The sequence below is a fragment of the Nycticebus coucang genome, chromosome 18 (genome assembly GCF_027406575.1).
Source record: "Nycticebus coucang isolate mNycCou1 chromosome 18, mNycCou1.pri, whole genome shotgun sequence".
NCBI classification, from domain to species: Eukaryota; Metazoa; Chordata; class Mammalia; order Primates; family Lorisidae; genus Nycticebus; species Nycticebus coucang.
In genome coordinates this window covers 26,567,283-26,586,920 of record NC_069797.1, presented here as the reverse complement: position 1 = coordinate 26,586,920, position 19,638 = coordinate 26,567,283, and the positions used below count along the sequence as shown (strand labels likewise).

Here is a 19,638-nt window from a genome sequence, read left to right as displayed (position 1 = left end):
CTTTTTAAAAGATGTGAATCATACAGGGAAGGATAACTAAGGAAAATTCATTTTTGCCTCACAAGATATATATGTATGATTGGAGTTTTAACATGTAAAAACAGGTTCATGGGCTGCATCCAGGTATCATGTTCTCCAGAATTACTAGAGAATTCATGACCACACAGCTTGTCTGTTCCCCCTATATCCTATGAGAGCTTTGTGTGACAGGAAAGATGTGTGTGTGTGTTACAGAGTACTTATGAAAAAAATAAAATAGCCCTGATTGCTAGGCCTATATTTTCTATAAAGACCAACCACACATGAACATCCTGGGGTGGGGGAAGGTTTCTAGGGAACTTCTGAGAACCCAGGCTGTAGCCAGCCAAAGAGTTGTTCCCTCTGAAACACGAACCTCTCAGCACTCATACCATCCAAGGTTTCACTTATGCCCAGAAAAGAAGGACAGGGTGACTGAAGCTGTGTGTTCTCAAAGGAGCTGCCCTGGCAGAACATATACATCCATTGCCTATAACTAAGCTGGGGCTTCTTTGAGAACCATGAACTATCCTCTACAAAAAGTTATCTCACACATGAGGAGACAGAAATAGTTCTGGGCCATTTTGTCTTAGTCCCAGGCCCTAGAAGAATTTTCCTTTAGTCCACAAAGATACAGGGAAGGGGACTTGAGACCTCCTAGTGCAGGGATTGCACCCCTCTGAACGTCCTCCAGAGGGCACCCTGCACATCGGGGTTCCTGAGGCTGTAGATGATTGGGTTCAGCATGGGGTTGATGACAGTGTTAAAGATCCCAACAGCTTTATCTTTATCTGAAAGCTTAGCTGAACCTAGTCGCATGTAGTTAAAGATACCTGAACCATAGAATATGGCAACTACAGTGAGGTGGGAACCACATGTGGAGAAGGCTTTCTTCCTGCCCTCAGCAGAGCGCATTCGCAGGACTGCACCTACCACATGGGCATAGGAGGTGACGATGAGAGCCATGGGGCTACCCGCCATAATGAAACCCACAGCAAAGAGCAGGAGCTCATTGAGTTGGGTGCTGGAGCAGGAGAGCTGGAAGAGCTGTGGGAGGTCACAGTAGAAGTGATTGATCACATTAGGGCCACAGAAGTTGAGTGTGGATATGGCCACAGTGTGTGTCAGGGCATTGGTGAAGGCACAAGCCCAGGACGCAGCCACCAACATCCTTTGGACTGTCTGGCTCATACGGGTGCTATAGCTGAGGGGCCGGCAGATGGCCAGGAATCGGTCATAGGCCATGGCAGTCAACAGGAAGCAGTCCACCCCAACAAAAAAATGGAAGAAGAAGAGCTGTGTGAGGCATGAGCTGTAGGAGATCACAGGTATTTGGAACAACAGTCGACTCAACATGGAGGGAACAGTGACACTGATGCAACCCATATCTAGCACCGATAGGTTCCCCAGGAAGAAGTACATGGGGGTATGGAGTTTGGGCTCCTGCAGGATGGCGGCCAGGATGCTGAGGTTGCCCCCGATGGCGACCAGGTAGGCAAAGAGGAAGAGCACAAAGACAACTGGCCACAGCTCCGGTGTCTCCACCAAGCCCAGCAGGATGAACTCAGCGACTGCGGTTTTGTTGGTCCCAGCTTCTGCCTCCATCAATTCCTATAAGGAAATGTCCCAACAGGGGAGATATCAGTCCACTCACTCATTTACTCAACACAAACATATTAAGTCATTTTTGCACAAAGCCCCATGGTGAGTTCCCAGTATCTAGGTGCATATTTCCCCAGGATCTTGGCCATACCTCACTCACTAACCTCCACCACATCAGTGCTTTTACCCTGCCCAATGCCACCACCACATTTTCCCTCCCTTCTTCTCTACCTGAATGGGTTGCAATACTTTGGAAAATAAATTAAGATTCAAGATCTAATGTACAACATGAGGACTCTGGTAATAAAAAATACATGGTCTGCCAATTGAGTTCATGAACTCATCCTAGAAAAAGTGCTTTTGAAGATGGACTAGACCCTGGCATCAGTGCATAGCTTTCCCAGGAGAGTATCTCAAAGGTGACCAAGGAGGGTGCTTAGTACTTTTTCTAGAATGAGTTCATGAGCATAATTGTCAATCCTTGTATTCAGGATTTTGCTGAATGTATAGAATATACCTGCTCTTGACACTGGGTAACTATGTGAGATGATGGATATGTTGATTTGTTTCACTATAGTAACCATTTTACTGTATTTATTTCTCTCATTACGTCATAATCTATACCTTAAATATACATAATAAAAAAATTTTTTAAATGACCAAAAAGTCTTCCTTTTTTAATATAACAAGACTGAGATCGGATTTCCCCATTGTTCTCTGAGGGATGAGCCAAAACCAGTGAGCAGATTTCAAAATAGAAATCCTAAGAAACTAAAAAGCATTTACAAACATAACCCAGGTTTAAAGCATTCTAGCAATAAGTGAAATCAAGAGAAGTCATGGCAAGAATCAGAGAAGACACCCATGATTGAGGGTGTCAGGAAGAACAGCTGGGTACATTCTCTAAAGTGAGGGACCATAATCTGAAGTGTACATTAAAATCCCTTGTTCAGTAAGTGGATAGATTATTATTGTTACTTAAGCTCTTATATTGGACTTTAAATAACATCTTAATTTAAAATTATATCTTCTCTGTATGTTGTCAGCTCCTGTTCTCTAAAACCAAAGTTGTAAGCAGAGCCTGTGGGTTGGTTGCTGACAGGTCGAGTTAAAATTGTGCATTCCACAGTCACTGACTGGATTACCACGTGTCCTTGGCTTGGACATGGCACATGGACCAACCGTTGTAAGGTTGTTCTCAAAAAATGAAGGTAAATTCTTTTTTTTTTATTTATTTATTTTTATTAAACCATAGCTGTGTACATTAGTATGATCGTGGAGCACCATACACTTGGTTCATAGATTGTTTGACACATTTTCATCACATTAGTTAACATAGCTTTTGTAGCATTTTCTATACTTGAAAACCAAGACTGCATTAAGACTTTCAGATTTTATGTCAAGCTCTGGATCAAAAAAATCAATGCCTCTATTGCCTATAGAATAAGCAGGGCTGCACTTTTATTAACAGTAATGTCATCACTTGCACAGAACAGCTGGGAATCAGAACTGGGAAGTGTCTGGAGTCTGCTCTAACAGAAGTAAAGATGACACCTGAGTGGTGGGCTGTGAAATTCAGGGGCAGGAGTGGTTAAGGAGATCCCAGAAATCAGAGATGCTATAGCAGTACAACTGATAGGACTGCCTGGGGATATAGTCACTCAAAAAAATGTGAATTGAGTACACAGTTTGGTGGCAGAGTCTTCTCTGGGCTCAGTTTGGATCTGAATGAGAAGCCTCATACAGGCAAGTAGACTGTGCAGTGTTTAGGTGAGACTATAAAAGCAAGAAGATGGCATTGTCACCATCAACTGGAGAGAATTCAAGGCCAAGGTGCTCAGAGACAGCCAGGAATCATGCAGTGAGCCTCAGCACTGGCTGCACATTAGAATTATGTAGGAACTTTAAGCCAGCATGATGTTCAGACTTTACCCCCAAGCCAATGAGATGAGACTCAGACATCAATCTCTGCTGCCTCAGATTTCTCTGACAGATACTTCCAACCACCAGCTCTTTCTTTCCACTCCTTCAAATTAAGACAACGTCCTTTCTCACTTACTTTTCGCTAATAATCTTGAAGGGAGAAGAGATGGCTTAAAAGATGAGTCTGAAAAGGTACAGGAATTTGAGGTATCTTCCAAAGGCATGGTGGTCCAAATTTTCAGCCACAATTCCTGACCTCTGTTAGAATAGACGCTCAGGTCCCTTGATTATCAACCATCTGGGAAACCTAAAGAAGAAAACACTGCTTCCCACATTTTCAACCAAGAATACTAATTTAATTGGTGGCACCTGGGCATGGATGGGTCATTAAAGCTTCTCAGGTGGTGCTAATGTCCATCCAAGAAAGGGAAACTCTGACAGATTTGCACTCTGGGGGTGTGATAAGGCTTCCTGCCCCTCTCTTCTCTGCTCTTCTCCAAACAGGACATAAATGGCCACCAGCCTTTCCAGATTATGTCACCCCCAAAGACCCCTGCACCTGGGCTTGTAGTCAAGGCACTGACTACAGACTGGCCCACAGTATCAAGTGTATAATATACATTTCGTCAGGCCCTCTATTGCACAAGAGGACGTCTCCAGAGTGAGGCTAACTCATCAACCCAGACAAGGTCTCTGTTTTGTGTGTTCAGGCCTCAGGGAAACAGTAGAGGGGATACTGCATGGATGAGAACTTGGATGTGGGGATCTCCAAGATGTCCTTAGAATTTTATGAGCACATGTTTTGGGGGAGGGCAGAAATCATCCTCAGGCCTGATTATCACTGATAAACTTGGTAACTGAAAAATGCCTTGCAAATTGACAGGTCAATGGCTGGATAACAGCTTTTTACAAATGACACATTGAAAAACATTTCACTACTCTCATTTCCCCACATTTTAGCACAAGCATTGGATTGTTACCCTCTGATTTTCCACCTCCTTGCTTATGCAGTTTCTGCTGCCTGCAGTGGTTTCCCTGCAACTGCAGATTCCTCAGTATTTCAAGACTTCTTGCAAATATTGGCTTCTGAATCAATTGTTCTTTGAAAATTTCCCACCTCTCTCTCTCCTTTACTACCACCACAAAATATTTTCTAAGACTTATGACTGTTTATCTTCTAGCTCAGTCAGTTCTCTCCTACTTCACTGTGACTTGAGGACAGAATATATGTTCATTCATTTTTTCAATAGCAATAGTTATCATAATATTATACACATAGTATTAATAGTGACCCAATATTTCTTAAATACATGGATGATTTCAGAGGAAGAGAGCATCAGTATGAGCTAGAGTTGTCATGGAAGACTTTCAGAACACAGTGAAATTAGGGCTACATTTTCTGGAGTAGTAGCTTTAGGAGAGCTGTAGGGTTTAGCACCTGGTGCAGGGTTGTGGCAGGAACTCCTTTGTGTTAATAGACAAGTGGGTCATGGACCAATCCATGGGCTGCCAGGCTTTACACCTGAACCTCCTCAAACAATGAAATCCTCACAGAGAAACACATCATAGCCAAGGGCAGAGGTGCCAGGAAACAGCTGCTGATGACTCTCAGAGTCTAGAAATGCAGCTCACTTAAAACCTGGGATTGCAAGACGGCCTCGGGTCACCTGAGAATCCCATCCAGAGTGTCTGGCAGGGTGCTCTTCTCCAAATAGGACATAAATGGCTACCAGCCTTTCCAGATTATGTCACCCCCAAAGACCACTGCACCTGGGCTTGTAGTCAAGGCACTGACTACAGACTGGTCCACAGTATCAAGTGGATAATGTGCATTTCATCAGGCTCTCTATTGCACAAGAGGACGTCTCCAGAGTGAGGCTAACTTATCAACCCAGACAAGGTCTCTGTTTTGTGTGCCAGGCCCACTAAGAAGTCCTTCTGCATTGTCACTCTCCAGGCTCTCCTTGCTAAGCTGTGACAGGTCCCTATGCTGGGACACCAACACATCCCATTATGCTCTCAGTGATGAAAGCACTCACCAAGGCCTTGGTGGAGTGAAGGTCCTCGGCTGTTGATGCAGTGGGCCTGCGCAGTGAGCTAGACTCCCCGGGTTTCCCCACACTCAGTACCAGAGAGCAGGCTTCACCCAAGAGGGGACGTGGCAGTAGGGAGCCAAGACCTCTGGCTTATAGTCCCAGCTCTCTCCCTAAATAGTTTTCCATTTCAGGGGCATCCCCTGCACTGTGCATAAAGTCAGGCTCATCAAGCTATTGGGGACAGAAGTCCCATCTCTGTTTTGTAAGAGCAGAGGGACTCATGAGAATACTCACCCTGGAAGGGGCCTAGAATCCAGAGACGGTTGTTCAGGAAACACAATGAGGAGCTGTGCAGACCCCGTTATTCACACAGAAGGCAAGTAAGTAGCTCTGTATTAGAAATGAGAGAACAGGCTGATATCTTTTCTGTCAGGGGGTAAACCTTTGGGAAATTCAGAAATTAGCCCTCCCAGGAGAGAAGAGTCCACAGAGAGAGACAGGTGGAAAATGAAAATAAAATCAGCCCTTAGAAGTTGAGAGCCCTATTGGAGGTCACAGATTAATAAACTGGATGGGGAACATTGAGGGGTGTATTCCTCCAACTCCCATTCCCACCAATAATTGCTCACGCAACTTCCCCTCCACCAAGACAGAGTGCTGTTTCTTCTCCCAGCAGGGAAGTCTAGTGCTGTAGGCAATGTGTTACAGACAGACCTGCTCTTCTGGCTATTAATGGTTTGACTCTACAAGCTGCTGCTCTTGGGCCTCAGTTTCCTCATCTGTGAAATGAGCATGTATCCTCCATCACAGAGCATTGCTGTGAACATTAAATTGAAGTAAGATTCGTTAAACTGCCAGCAGAGTTTCAACAATTCAATTACATATGCATTGCTAACATTTATGAGTGTTTGTTATGTTCTGGCAATGCACTAAGAACTCTATTAGTATGAAGACCCTGTAGACCCTCACAACAATTCTAGGGAGTAGGTTGTAGCAGACATCAGATGATCTGACTCACATCTGCTTAGTCTGTCTTCTGATTTCCGCCATGGCTGGTGGGACGGTTCTCTGCAGTCTTCTGTCCCTGCAAGTGAAAGTGTAGCCTCTTCCTGGGATGCTCTGATGGGAGAACACTGGGGGAGCTTACTCTGTCTGAGCATATGTGGAGCTAAGCAGTGCAGAGGGCAGCTTGACAAGGGGGAATAGAGACATTGGATAGATACGCCACCCTCATCTTCATACAGTTCCAGGGGCAGGGGGCATTCTATAAGGCCTATACAATCAAATCTCTGCTGTCCATAGCAAAGACTGTGGTAATGCCCCCCTTGGTTAGTGACAATTCTTCCTTCTCTATCTCACTTTGTCCATAAATCAGTCCTCCTCCCTCAGACCACCTTCCAATAAATAATCTCACTCTTGCTCCATGAGACTTCCCAGTTAAACCACACACACATCTTGTCGAATACTCTATTTTGGAGGGAACCCACTAAGACATTTGATTCTGGGGCAGCTCCAGGAAGCATATCCTCCAGGAGGAATCCTGAAACTGAACCATTCACCACTCTGGGGTAAGTGGGGGTGGTGATAACCCCTACAAGTGGTAGCATTGTACTTGCTCAGACTTGCTTGTGAATGATTGGGATGAGGCACAGGAGGAAAGGAAAAGGCAGGGTTCAATGTCAGCTGTATTGCATTGATGTTATTATACTGTAGTAACTATAAGTATTGTGCAATGTTAAAAATAGGTATGATTTTTGGGCGGCGCCTGTGGCTCAGTCAGTAGGGCGCCAGCCCCATATGCCGAAGGTGGCGGGTTCAAACCCAGCCCCGGCCAAACTGCAACAAAAAAATAGCCGGGTGTTGTGGCGGGCGCCTGTAGTCCCAGCTGCTTGGGAGGCTGAGGCAAGAGAATCACATAAGCCCAGGAGTTGGAGGTTGCTGTGAGCTGTGTGACGCCACGGCACTCTACCCAGGGCAATAAAGTGAAACTCTGTCTCTACAAAAAAAAATAGGTATGATTTTTGTTAAGTTCCTTGGAAGCCTTGTAGAAACTGAAAAATAGGTCCGTGTTATCCAGGAGTGATCAGCTCAGGGTGTGTTGTGAATGCTGGAAATATTCCATGGTGACATTTAATGAGAGATTGATCTTCTGCAGCCATAGATGACCAGTGCTGAGAATCAGGCCTAGGGCTTAATTGTAAGGGTGGGGGAGGTACTGTGAGGGCTGGACACATAGCTTGCTAGATAAGAAAATGTTCTTGGTCAGCGCCATGCTCCCCTACTAATAAGGGGTTTTTAGGATGAGACATCACCTATGACACACATTTGTGGTTATTGATTGTCTCAGCTAGGAGGTTTGGGGACTAAAAATGAGATTTTAGAGGAAATTTTCATATTGAGTAGTCTGGAAATTTCTCAAATACACAAATAATGTTTTGATTATAAATTCCTTTTTTGTTTGTTTGCTTTTGGAGATTGGATCTTGATTTGTTGCCCAGGCATAAAGGAAGTCAGTGGTATGTTCATAGTTCATTCAACCTCTAACTCCTTCTCAACCAATCTTCTTGCCTCAGCCTCCTGAGTAGCTAGGACTACAGACGTGTGCCACCATGCAAGGCTAATTTTTCATATTTTGGTTAGAAACAGGGTCTCACTATGTTACTCAGGCTGGTCTTGAGCTCCTGGCCTCAAGAGATCCTCCAGCGTCAGCACTTTGCTGGTATTGCAGGTGTGAGCCACTGTGCTCAGACCAGATTATAAATTCTTATTTTCTTAAGATACATGAAGCATTTAGGGAAGGATAGATAAAGAAAAATCTTTTTTTGCATCTTAAGATATATGCGTGATTAGAGTTTTAACACTCAAAAACAGGTTCATAAGCTGCATTGAGCTATAAGTTTCTCCCAAATTACTGGAGAATGCATGACCACACAGCTCTTGTCTGTCCCCTCAATGTCCTATGGGAGCTTTGTGTGACAGGACAGAGCTACTTTTCGTGTGGTGTTTTGGTAGAGGAAAAAGTAAAATAGCCCTGATCTCTAGGCCTTTGTTCTATGTAAAGACCAACCACACCTGAACACCCTGAGGTGGGGCGAGTTTTGTGGGGCGTTTCTAAGAACCTAGGTTATAACCAATTTGGGGCCATTTTGTCCTAGTCCTGGGCTCTAGAAGAATTTTCCTTTAGTCCACAAACACACGGGGAAGAGGACTTGAGATGTCCTACTACATAGACCACATCCCCCTGAGTATCTTCCAGAGGGCACCCTGCACATCAGGGTTCCTGAGGCTGTAGATGATTGGGTTCAGCATGGGGTTGACGACAGTGTTAAAGATCCCAACAGCTTTATCTTTATCTGAAAGCTTGGCTGAACCTAGTCGCATGTAGTTAAAGATACCTGAACCATAGAATATGGCAACTACAGTGAGGTGGGAACCACATGTGGAGAAGGCTTTCTTCCTGCCCTCAGCAGAGCGCATTCGCAGGACTGCACCTACCACATGGGCATAGGAGGTGACGATGAGAGCCATGGGGCTACCCGCCATAATGAAACCCACAGCAAAGAGCAGGAGCTCATTGAGTTGGGTGCTGGAGCAGGAGAGCTGGAAGAGCTGTGGGAGGTCACAGTAGAAGTGATTGATCACATTAGGGCCACAGAAGTTGAGTGTGGATATGGCCACAGTGTGTGTCAGGGCATTGGTGAAGGCACAAGCCCAGGACGCAGCCACCAACATCCTTTGGACTGTCTGGCTCATACGGGTGCTATAGGTGAGGGGCCGGCAGATGGCCAGGAATCGGTCATAGGCCATGGCAGTCAACAGGAAGCAGTCCACCCCAACAAACAAATGGAAGAAGAAGAGCTGTGTGAGGCATGAGCTGTAGGAGATCACAGGTATTTGGAACAACAGTCGACTCAACATGGAGGGAACAGTGACACTGATGCAACCCATATCTAGCACCGATAGGTTCCCCAGGAAGAAGTACATGGGAGTGTGGAGTTTGGGCTCCTGCAGGATGGCAGCCAGGATGCTGAGGTTGCCCCCGACGGTGACCAGGTAGGCAAAGAGGAAGAGCACAAAGACAACTGGCCACAGCTCCTGTGTCTCCACCAAGCCCAGAAAGATGAATTCAGTAATGGCTGTTCCATTGACCCCAGATTTTATCTGCATGAGTTTCTGCAAAGAAACATCCATGGAGGAAAAAAAATCAGTCCTCTTAGTTTATTTATTTATTCAAAAAGAAGAGATAGACCTTGTTCTACATGCTTACCCTCTGCTAAGTTCCCTCTCTTTAAGTAAGGACTTTTCTATTCCTTAGACCACCTTACACTTGTTAACTCTCACACTACATTTATCTCAATACCTTTACTTTATTCCCTGATAGATGGCATTGCCACTCTGGACCTCTCTCCCTCTGCTAGCTGAAAGAATCTATTGGTAGCAATTATGAAGGACAAAACCCTCGGGGGAAAAAGGCAAAAAATGTACTTCTCGTTTGAACATGGTAGAGTAAATCTGGAACTTTCTCTTCTCAGAACTCTTCCCTTTGTGAAACAAGCAAAAGATAAACATACAGAGTCAAGTAAATATCCAAAACTCCAATCCATAAACTGGATGCTTTCAAGACAGTGGAGATCAAATAGAAGAGCGGTGAGAAGTAGAGAGAGGAAAGTCATGGCTATGGAAGACAAAGATAAGTACAAGTCTCTCTAAAGAGAGTGGGCTACCAATGAAGAACAAAACCTAAGCCCTTGTCTGTCCTAATGGGAATGGAGTGCAAAATAGGGCACCGTGATCTTCTGGGGTCCTGACTTGCTTACAAGAAGCAGAGAAAAGCCTAAATGAAGAATCACATACACAGGCAAGTTATACTTGCAGACTATGAAGGCGTAAGACTGGAGGCGAGAAATGAGGAAAATACATCCTAACAGTTCTACAGTTTCCTATCTACATTGACCACAGCCAAGTAATGCCTAAAATAATTTACTTCCAAGTCTGAATCACAAGATACATTCCTGCTAGCATGAAACGTGATCTTAACTTAGCCTGTTCTGATGCAGGTATCTTGCAAATACCTAGTTCAGCAAAAACTCATTTCATTCAAGCACTCACAAACAGGCTTGATATGGTGGCTCACTACTGTTATATAATGCTAGCACTTTGAGAGGCGAGGTAGGAAGATTGCTAGAGCCCAGGAGTTCGACACCACTCTAAGCAACATAACAAATCTCTGTTTCTACAAAAAAAAATAGAAGAATCAGCCAGACACTGTGGCAAGTGTGTGTAGTCCCAACCATGCAGGAGGCTAAGGTAGAAAGAGTGCTTGAGCCCAGGAGTTTAAAATTGCAGTGAGTTCTGCAATAATAATGTCACTGCCCTATAGCCTGGGCAACAGAGCAAGACCCTATTTCAAAAACAGAAAAAAAAAAAAGCCCACAAAAGGGATGAAAAACAAACAAGCACCGGATGTATACAAAGATTCTATGAGAAAAAGTGAAAGAAATCAAAAAAATAAATGGAATTTAAAATTCACTCCACAGATGAATGTTGCCATGGAACACATGAAAATTGTGACCAGACATTTCAACCTATCTGAAAAAACTTCACTTCATAAAGAAAACCTTGATACGTGTTGAAAGATACAAAATATGATTTAAATAAATGGAAAAATACGTCATATTCTTGGACTGAAATATTCTGTAACATTAGAATGTTATTTATACCTATGATACTACATAATAAATAATCCCTATGATACTACATAATAAATAATAATCATAATAATCCCTATGATACTACATAATAAATTATAGCAATTCCTAACCCAAAAACTGACCATAGGATATTTTATAAATAAATATTACACTGGTTCTAAGATATGTATAGAACAGTAGGGTTCTCAACATTCCTAATGCCGTGACCCTTTAATACAGTTCCTCATGTTGTGGTGACCCCCAACCATAAAATTATTTTTGTTGCTACTTCGTAACTATAATTTTGCTACTGTTATGAATTGTAATGTAAATATTTAATATGCAGGATGTATTTTCTTTGTTACAAAGGGGTCGCAACCCACAGATTGAGAACCACTGGTATAGAAAAACAATCAAGAAGGGCAGGTGGAAAAATTAGTGAAAATGGATTGTGTCTTCCAGCAATATAGATAAAGCCCCAGCACTACAAACAGGTTGGTCCTGGGACAATAACAGCAAGCCAGGACTATGTGAAGAAATGAAAAGTCCAGGAATTGAGCTAAACTAATGTGGGAACTTAGGACATGGTATAAGTAGAAGCTTATGTGAATGGGAAAATATGTTATTCAACAAATTCAATAAATGCTATTGGGTCAATTTTATAACTATCTAGAAAAAAGTAAGTTATGTTCATGCCTCATATACTTTGCAAAAATAAATTCTAAATGAATCAAATATTTAAATATAAAAATTATACTGTAACATTATTAGAGGGAAATGGAAGATTTTATTAATGTGAGAATGACTCAAAATATAGACAATACAAATAAAACACCAAACGTAATGGAGCCATTAAAATTCAATAATTCACTGGAACAACATTTCCCCCAATCCCATTTCCTGTAAAGTTCCAGGTGAGGGTTGGCCACAAGGGAAATTTGTGTGATTAGTTACAAGAAATAAATAAAACTATTGTGTTCTGAAGTTTGGAGGCAGAGAAGTGTAGAGAGAGAAGGGCTCTGCAGAGGTCGTCTATCACTGCTTTTCCTTGCTTTGTTTAGACCTCTCCTTCCTGACTGCCATACTGCTGACTAGCAGGGATCAGAAGCTTTCTGTAAACTCCCAGAGGTGGTAGTCAGGCATAATCAATAACCCTACAAATTGCCACATCAGCCACCTTCACAGCTTACCTGCCCTTCTGTACCCAAGCCAGACAGAGCTGGTCAGTGACTTTTCTCTGTTATTTTTCAGATTGTTATTTTCCCAGCTCCTTTCACTTCAAATGTACTTTAAAGTCCAATTCCTATAATAAATTGTTCCAACTACTCATTGTGTTTCTGCTTCCTGGATTGATCTCTAATTAATACGTTTAATTGATATAAGCATCATCAAAAAAGATTTTGCAACTGAAACCAGAGACAAAGGGCCATTTCTGGGGTATAATGTGCTGGTTTCATATACAATCTGAAATATTCCTATCAAACTGTTCAACGGGACGGCGCCTGTGGCTCAGTGAGTAGGGCGCCGGCCCCATATGCCGAGGGTGGCGGGTTCGGACCCAGCCCCGGCCAAACTGCAACAACAACAACAAAAAAAAATAGCCGGGCGTTGTGGAGGGCGCCTGTAGTCCCAGCTGCTCGGGAGGCTGAGGCAAGAGAATCGCGTAAGCCCAGGAGTTGGAGGTTGCTGTGAGCCGTGTGACGCCACGGCACTCTACCCGAGGGCGGTACAGTGAGACTCTGTCTCTACAAAAAAAAAAAAAAAACAAACTGTTCAACGTAGCCTTCATGGCATTTTCTTAGTTACTGTCTGTGGGCATTTGTATTCTGCCTTTAGTAAGTTTCACCTGTACCCATTCTAAGATGCACCCTAGGTGTGGCCCCACCCATGACCCTCCCTTCACCCTAACTTCCCCACTCCCTTCCCCTTCCTTGGCCCTTTCCTCATAGTCTTGTGCTATGGTTGGGTTATAGCCTTCAAGTGAAAGCTATAATTTAGCTTCATAGTAGGGCTGAGTACATTGGATACTTTTTCTTCCATTCCTGAGATACTTTGCTAAGAAGAATATGTTCCAGCTCCATCCATGTAAACATGAAAGAGGTAAAGTCTCCATCTTTCTTTAAGGCTGCATAATATTCCATGGTACACATGTACCACAATTTGCTAGTCCATTCGTGGGTCAATGGGCACTTGGGCTTCTTCCATGACTTAGCAATTATGAATTGGGCTGCAATAAACATTCTGGTACAGATGTCTTTGTTATATTATGATTTTTGGTCTTCTGGGTATAAACCTAGTAAAGGAATTATAGGATCGAATGGCATGTCTATTTTTAGATCTCTAAGTATTCTCCAAACATCTTTCCAGAAGGAACGTATTAGTGTGCATTCCCACCAGTAGTGTAGAAGTGTGCCCTTTTTTCCACATCCACGCCAACATCTCTGGTTTTGGGATTTTGTTATGTGGGCTACTCTTACTGAGGTTAGGTGATGTCTCAAAGTAGTTTTGATTTGCATTTCTCTGATGATTAAGGATGATGAGCTTTTTTTCATGCGTTTGTAGATTGTGCATCTGTCTTCTTTAGAGAAGTTTCTCTTCGAGTCCCTTGCCCACCCTGAGATGGGATCACATGTTCTTTTTTCTTGCTAATACATTTGAGTTCTCTGTGGATTCTGGTTATTAGACCTTTATCAGAGGTATAACCTGCAAATATTTTCTCCCATTCTGAGGGCTGTCTGCTTGCTTTACTTACTATGTTCTTGGCTGTGCAAAAGCTTTATGGTTTGATCAGTTCCCAGTAGTGTATTTTTGATACTGCTTCAATTACCTGGGGAGTCCTCTTCATAAAATATTCACCCAGGCTGATTCCTTCAAGAGTTTTCCATGCACTTTCTTCAAGTATTTTTGTAGTTTCATGTCTTAAGTTTAAATCTTTTATCCAGTGAGAGTCTATCTTAGTTAATGGTGAAAGGTGTGGGTCCGGTTTCAATCTTCTACAGCTTGCCAGCCAGATCACCCAGCACCATTGGTTAAATAGGGAATCTTTTCCCCACTGGATGTTTTTAATTGGCTTATCAAAGATCAAATAACGTTAAGTATCTGGATCCATCTCTTGGTTCTCTATTCTGTTCCAGACATCTACTTCTCTGTTTTTGTGCCAATACCATGCTGTTTTCATCACTATCGATTTATAGTAGTCTCAGGTCTGGTAGCATGATTCCTCCTGCTGTGTTTTTATTGCTGAAGAATGTCTTGGCTATTCAAAGTTTTTTCTGATTCCATATAAAACGAAGTATTATTTTTTCAAGATCTTTAAAATATGACAATGGAGCTTTAATAGGAATTGCATTAAAATTATATATTGCTTTGGGTACTATAGACATTTTAACAATGTTGATTCTTCCCAGCCATGAGCATGGTATGTTTTTCCATTTGTTAACATTTTCAGCTATTTATTTTCTTAAAGTTTCATAATTCTCTTTCTAGAGATCTTTCACGTCTTTTGCTAGGTATACTCCCAAATATTTCATCTTCTTTGGCACTACTGTGAAAGGAATAGAGTCCTTGACTGTTTTTTCAGCTTGGTTATTGTTGGTATACATAAAGACTACAGATTTATGGGTGTTGATTTTGTAGCCTGAGACATTGCAGTATTCCTTGATCACTTCTAAAAGTTTTGTAGTAGAATCCCTAGTGTTTTCCAGATATACGATCATATCATCTGTGAAGAGTGAAAGTTTGATCAGTACACTTAAGAAAATTGGTATAGAAGGGACATTTCTTAAACTGATAGAGGCCATCTACAGCAAACCCACAGCCAATATCATATTGAATGGAGTTAAATTGAAATCATTTCCACTCAGATCAGGAACCAGACATGGCTGCCCATTGTCTCCACTGCTCTTTAACATTGTAATGAAAGTTTTAGCCATTGCAATTAGGGAAGAAAAGGTGATCAAGAGTATCCATAGAGGGTCAGAAGAGATCAAACTTTCACTCTTCACAGATAATATCATTGCATGTCTGGAACACCAGGGATTCTACTACAAAACTCTCAGAAGTGATCAGGGAAAACAGCAGCGTCTCAGGTTACAAAATCAACATTCATAAATTGGTAGCCTTTATATATACCAACAATAGTCAAGCTGAAAAAAAACAGTTAAGGACTCTATCCACTAACAGTAGTGCCAAAGAAGATGAAATATTTGGGAGTTTATCTAACAGAGGACATGAAAGATCTCTATATAGAGAACTATGAAACTCTAAGAAAATAAATAGCTGAAAATGTTAACAAATGGAAAAACATACCATGCTCGTGGCTGGGGAGAATCAGCTTTGTTAAAATGTCCTTACTACCCAAAGCAATATACAATTTTAATGCAATCCCTATTAAAGCTCCACTGTCATACTTTAAAAATCTTGAAAAAATAATACTTCATTCTATATGGAATCAGAAAAAAACTTGAATAGCCAAGACATTACTCAGAAATAAAAACAAAGCAGGAGGAATTATGCTACCAGACCTCAGACTATACTATAAATCGATAGTGATGAAAACAGCATGGTATTGGCACAAAAACAGAGAAGTAGATGTCTGGAACAGAATAGAGAACCAAGAGATGAATCCAGCTACTTACCATTATTTGATCTTTGATAAGCCAATTAAAAACATCCAGTGGGGAAAAGATTCCCTATTTAACCAACGGTGCTGGGTGAACTGGCTGGCAAGCTGTAGAAGATTGAAACCGGACCCATACTTTTCACCATTAACTATGACAGATTCTCACTGGATTAAAGATTTAAACTTAAGACATGAAACAATAAAAATACTAGAAGAGAGTGCATGGAAAATCGTTGAAGAAATCAGTCTGGGTGAGTATTTTATGAGGAGGACCCCCTGGGCAATTGAAGCAGCTTCAAAAATACACTACTGGGACCTGATCAAACTAAAAAGCTTCTGCACAGCCAAGAACACAGTAAGTAAACCAAGCAGACAGCCCTCAGAATGGGAGAAGATACTTGCAGGTTATGTCTCCGACAAAGGTTTAATAACCAGAATCCACAGAGAACTCAAACGTATAAGCAAGAAAAGACCAAGTGATCCCATTGCAAGCTGGACAAGGGACTTGAAGAGAAACTTCTCTGAAGAAGACATGCGCATGGCCTACAGACATATGAAAAAATGCTCATCATCAGAGAAATGCAAATCAAAACTACTTTGAGATATCATCTAACTCTGGTAAGATTAGCCCATAACACAAACTCCCGAGACCAGAGATGCTGGCATGGATGTGGAGAAAAGGGAACATTCTACACTGCTGGTGGGAATGCAAATTAATACATCTTTGGAAACATCTTTTGGAAAGATGTTTGGAGAACACTTAAAGATCTAAAAATAGACCTGCCATTCATACCTGTAATTCCTCTACTAGGTATATACCCAGAAGACCAAAAATCACATCATAACAAAGATATTTGTACCAGAATGTTTATTGCAGCCCAATTCATAATCGCTAAGTCATGGAAAAAGCCCAAGTGCCCATCCACCCATGAGTGGATTAATAAATCGTGGTATATGTACACCATGGAATATTATGCAGCCTTAAAGAAAGATGGAGACTTTACCTCTTTCATGTTTACATGGATGGAGCTGGAACATATTCTTCTTAGTAAAGTATCTCAAGAATGGAAGAAAAAGTATCCAATGTACTCAGCCCTACTATGAAACTAATTTATGGCTTTCACATGAAAGCTATAACCCAGTTACAACCTAAGAACAGGGGGAAAGGGGAAAGGGAGAGGAGGGAGGGAGGAGGTGGACAGAGGGAGGGAGATTGGTGGGATTACACCTGCGGTGCATCTTACAAGGGTATATGTGAAACTTAGTAAATGTGGAATGTAAATGTCTTAGCACAATAACTAAGAAAATGCCAGGAAGGCTATGTTAACCAGTGTGATGAAATTGTCAAACAGTCTATGAAACCAGTGTATGGTGCCCCATGATCACATTAATGTACACAGCTATGATTTAATAAAAAAAAAAGAAAAGAAAAGAAAAAGAAAAAAATATAAATTGTGGTATATGTACACCCTAGAATATTATGCAGCCTTAAAGAAAGATGGAGACTTTACCTCTTTCATGTTTACATGGATGGAGCTGGAACATATTCTTCTTAGTAAAGTATCTCAAGAATGAAAGAAAAAGTATCCAATGTACTCAGCCCTACTATGAAACTAATTTATGGCTTTCATATGAAAGTTATAACCCAGTTATAACCTAAGAATATGGGGAAGGGGGAGAGGGAGGGGAGGGAGTGCGGAAGATGGGCGGAGAGAGGGTGATTGGTGGGATTACACCTGCGGTACATCTTACAAGGGTACGTGTGAAACTTAGTAAATGTAGAATATAAATGTCTTAGCACAATAACTAAGAAAATGCCAGGAAGGCTATGTTAACCAGTGTGATGAAAATGTGTCAAACAGTCTATAAAACCAGTGTATGGTGCGCCATGATCGCATTAATGTACACAGGTATGATTTAATAATAAAAAAATAAAATTAAGAAACAAATAAAAAAAAGAATTAGAAAAATTAATATTATTAACTTATCCAACTACCCAAAACAATCTTCAGATTCAATGCAATTCTTATCAAAGTTTCAAGATCATTTTTCACAAAAATAGGAAAAAAATCCTAAAATTAATTAGTATAGAATCATGAAAGACCCCAGATATCCAAACCAATCTTGAGCAAAAAGAACAAAATTACAGGTATCACATGATCTGACTTCAAAATATACTACAAAGATATAACAATCAAATAGCACGATATTCATGTAAAATAGATCAATAGAACAGAATAGAGAACATAGTAATAAATCTACGCATTTACAGTTAACTGATTTTCATAAAGGTACCAAAACACACCATGGGGAAAGAACATGGTGGTGGGAAACTGGATGTTCACATATAGAAGAATGAAATTAGATCATTATCTTGCAGCATATGGAAAAATCAACTAAAAATGGATTTGACTTAATTGGAAGACCTGAAATTATAACACTTCTACCAGAAAACAGAGGATAAGCTCCACAATATTGGTCTGGACAATAAGTTTGGGGAAATGAACCCAAAGGCATGGACAACAAAAGCAAAACTAGACAAATAGGATGGCATCAAATGAAAAACAAAAAAGGAAGCAATTTTAAAAGTGAAGAGATAACCCATGAATTGGGAAAAATTTTGAAGCAACCTGGCTGTCCATCATGAGATTATTGGATAAAGAAATTGCGATATACATACATGGTGGAATATTATGCAGCCTTTAAAAAGCAGGAAATTCTATCATTTAGGACAACATGGATGAACCAGGAGGATATTATGCAGCATGAAAAAAGCCAGGAACAGAAAGACACATACTCACATGTATGTGGAATCTAAAAAAAGTCAAATTTGTAGATGTAGAGAGTTGAATGATGGTTATCAGAGGCTATAGGAGAAGAATAAATGGGGAAAGAAGAGCTGTTAATCAAATGGTACTAAGTTTTAGTTAGACAGGAGAACAAGCTTTAGTGATCAATTTCACAGAATGGTGGCTATCACAAATGATAATGCATTACTAAAAGAGTAGGCTTTCAACATTTTTACTACCAAAAAAATGGTAACCATGCAACGTGATTGATTTGTTAGCTTGATTTAATCATTCCCCTATGTAAACATATATCACAAAGTCTCACTGTACTCCATAAATATATACAATTATTATTTCAATTAACAAAATAAAATAAAGAAATAATTATGGCTAGGTGCCCATAGCTCAGTGGTTAGAGCGCCGGCCATGTGCACCGGGTCTGGTGGGTTCCAACCCAGCCTGGGCCTGCTAAACAACAACAACAAAAATAAATTATCTGGGCATAGTGGCAGAAACCTGAGCCCCAGAGTTTGAGGTTACTGTGAGCTGTGACACTACAGCACTCTACAGAGGGCAACAAAGTGAGATTCTGTCTCAAAAAAATTATTATTATTATAATACTAGGAGCAATCTCTAATGCTTATAAAGCTGTTGAGAAAAGTTTTGCTTAAACTTTAATGACTAGAATGTTCTCATGATATATAAACTTTTCTGTAGCACAGGAAAAGATAAAAGAATCCCATCACTGTTTATGAAGTTAGCATACACGTGGCTATCACTAGAGAACAATGTTAGTTATGACTATAGAAACAAAATTCAAAATATAACTACAAGGAATTTAAAATATCATAATATTTAAAAGAATACCATACCATTATTAAGTTCCAGCCCTTGTAAGCAATTTGAGATGATTTGATACATCAATGTATTTATGTAATACATTGAATCAATTGCATAAA

The 19,638-nt window shown here is 41.1% G+C and overlaps 2 protein-coding genes across 2 annotated transcripts; both read right to left on the bottom strand.

Moving 5' to 3' along the window:
* Window positions 1-675: 675 nt before the first annotated feature.
* On the bottom strand, window positions 676-1,635 carry LOC128571051 (olfactory receptor 3A1-like). The gene has a single exon (XM_053570729.1). It carries the CDS (start codon window positions 1,621-1,623, stop codon window positions 676-678), a length of 948 nt encoding a protein of 315 aa, XP_053426704.1. The 5' UTR covers window positions 1,624-1,635.
* A 7,166-nt stretch (window positions 1,636-8,801) lies between these two features.
* On the bottom strand, window positions 8,802-9,758 carry LOC128571050 (olfactory receptor 3A1). The gene has a single exon (XM_053570728.1). It carries the CDS (start codon window positions 9,744-9,746, stop codon window positions 8,802-8,804), a length of 945 nt encoding a protein of 314 aa, XP_053426703.1. The 5' UTR covers window positions 9,747-9,758.
* Between the last annotated feature and the right edge of the window lie 9,880 nt (window positions 9,759-19,638).